This window comes from Oryzias melastigma, unplaced genomic scaffold, assembly GCF_002922805.2.
Source record: "Oryzias melastigma strain HK-1 unplaced genomic scaffold, ASM292280v2 sc02053, whole genome shotgun sequence".
In the NCBI taxonomy this organism is placed as follows: Eukaryota; Metazoa; Chordata; class Actinopteri; order Beloniformes; family Adrianichthyidae; genus Oryzias; species Oryzias melastigma.
In genome coordinates this window covers 23,186-25,794 of record NW_023418631.1, presented here as the reverse complement: position 1 = coordinate 25,794, position 2,609 = coordinate 23,186, and the positions used below count along the sequence as shown (strand labels likewise).

General features: G+C 44.9%; 1 protein-coding gene across 1 annotated transcript; it reads left to right on the top strand.

Moving 5' to 3' along the window:
• Nucleotides 1–874: 874 nt before the first annotated feature.
• On the top strand, nucleotides 875–2,104 carry LOC112140393 (delta-like protein C; the record flags this gene model as incomplete). The annotated part of the gene is given in 2 exon segments (XM_024263332.2): nucleotides 875–1,571; nucleotides 1,744–2,104. Coding segments are annotated over 2 exon segments (836 nt in total), but the record flags the coding sequence as incomplete, so codon positions are not given.
• Between the last annotated feature and the right edge of the window lie 505 nt (nucleotides 2,105–2,609).

The following is a 2,609-nucleotide window of genomic DNA, read 5'->3' as shown; positions in this document are numbered from 1 at the left end:
TTCAACTGGATTATAAAGATTTAATTCTCTCCTAAATTTTTATCCTTTCAATAGAAAGTTGCCATTTAAAAATGAATAATAATAGATGAGTTCTTCTCACCACTAAATTGAGAAAATTGGCCAAACTTTTTCCCGCCAAAAGTGTTTCTGAGATTTCATGGAGGCAGCCATTTTGAAAATAGCAGGAAAAGTCCTTCTACTGCCTCCAGTGGAATGATGATGAACTACAGAGCAGAAAACATGGACCAGGTTTTACCAAATGGGTTTTTAAGGAAAGTTTGGAGTCTCAGGAATGTGTGTATCAAATATGATACAAATGGTTATATAGGGAAAAGCAAAGTGTCTATTATTTTTTTTGCACAAAATGAGACACAAGTTGTTTATTATGGTTGTGTTCAAGCTAAAAAATAAAAATGCGTTTTTCTCTATAATTTGAGTTAATAGAGACGATTTTACCACTTATGGGAGTATCGTGATATCGTCGACATTGTGAGCCAGGTATCGCGTATTGTGAGGTACCCAGTGATTCCAGCCCTTCATACACTGTGTTCCTCCTGGGTTCTGTTGTGTCTGTCTATGAACTTCTTCTCATGTTGGGAAAGTTTCCTAAAACCGATGCAAGTATTTTCAAGAATGAGTTTTCTCACCTTTTCGTTTTATAGATTTTTTTCAGGAAAAACAGAATAGACTCAAACTAACTTCTGAATTGGGTCTGCTGGGGTCGTTATGTTACGTTGTTGGTTTTTAATTAAAGATGGATCCTTTTGTGGATTCACTTGTTTGGTTCCTCAAACTTTGGAGGAAATGATCTGTACTTCCTTCCACCTTGAGGACCAGTATTTGGCGTTCTAACCGCTGCCTCTGCTCTCCGCAGGTGCTCAGTGTTTGGACCTGATGAACCAGGTCACGTGCCGCTGTCCGCTCGGCTTCACGGGGTCCCGCTGCGAGACCAACATCGATGACTGCGCCAGCCGCCCCTGCCTGAACGCCGGCACGTGTGTGGACGGCGTCAACAATTTCACCTGCCGGTGCCCGCTGGGCTTCACCAGCAATGACTGCTCCGAGCACAGAAACCCCTGTGACCGGTTTCCCTGCCTCAACGGCGGCGCTTGCTACGCCCACTTCACCGGCCCAATCTGCAAGTGCTCTCCGGGCTTCATGGGTAACAACTGTGAGTACCCTCTCCCCACTGAGAAGGAAGACGTCTCCCCGGCGCTGGTTGCAGCCATCACGCTGGGTTTGATCATGCTGTCCATGCTGGTGTGCGCCGCCGTGCACATCCTGCGGCAGCTGCGCCGCAGCAGGGAGAGAGCCGCAGTTTCCACATCAGTGAAGAACGATCTGGAGGCGGTGAACAACCGCAACGCCGTGATCGGTGGAGGGATCCCCAACAATGGGAGCAGCTTGAAGGAGAAGGAGTCCTTGCTGCTTCCTGGGGGGCATCTCAAAATGTCCAACAAAGATGCGGCGCTGGCGGAGAAGGGAGGCGACATGTCTGTGTTCAAAAGAAACCTGGCAGACTGCAACCTGGCCAAAGAGGAGCAGCACCTGGAGAGGAGCAAGTTTGACCTGTAAGGCAATAAGGATGCGATGCTATCTGTGTCTGTGCTCGTCTGTGCGTGCAGACGTGCAGCTGCCTGTCGGCCGTCTTTATCTGATCTGTCCGGTCTGTCTGTCGCACTGCTGCACGCAGCGCCACCGTCAGACCCAATGTGACTCACCCCTGACTGTCCCCCTCCTCAGTTTTGCAAAGGACAGCCTGTATCACGGCGTCTTCTTCATCCCCGAGCAGATGGAGCAGCGCGTCTTTGCCACCGAGGTGAGGCTCTCGCATCGGCGTGTCGTTCAGTTGGTGTTGCAGAAAGATACAGTTGGAGATTGAAGTCAAAGGGGCTTCATGTCCGAATAGCGACGACTGAAGATGTTATTTACTGACCAAAAGCTGAGAAAACTTACTGAAGCTGTGAAGTTTGACTTTAACCCTTTTACTGCCCAGAAAAGAAGAAAATAATCCAAAAAGTTTTTTGTTTATTCCCCCTAAACCAGGAGTGTCAAACTCAATCAGACAGGAGGCCAAAACCCAAAACACACCTGAGGTCGCGGGCCGAACAGGATAAACATTTATTGAACGCTAAAACTACATTGTTAAACCTTTAAAACTGTAACTTTTTAACATAATTATGAATAATAAAAAGGCAGGAATATTATTCCAGAATAAATCAACTTAAACCTTAAATAACTTTCAATAATTTTGTCTTCATAAAAGTATATTTTGTCAAAATTATACAAGTTAGAAATGAGCTCAAGATAACATCGGGTCATTAATAAGAATAAAATAAAATGATCTGGAGGGCCGGATAGAATCACATGGAGGGCCGGATCCGGCCCCAGGGCCGTGACTTTGACACATGTCCTGTAAAGGGACATCAAAGTTTAAAAAAGAAAAAAAAATGAATCGAAATTTAATTTTTATTCTGTCTAATAATACATAGGAGTTCTGTAAAAGTTACTATCTGGAGTGCACCTACTACTAACCAGACTTTTTTTTTTACTTCAATTTTTACAAATAAAAAATGTTCTGGTTAGTAACTGGTGCGCACCAGATAGTA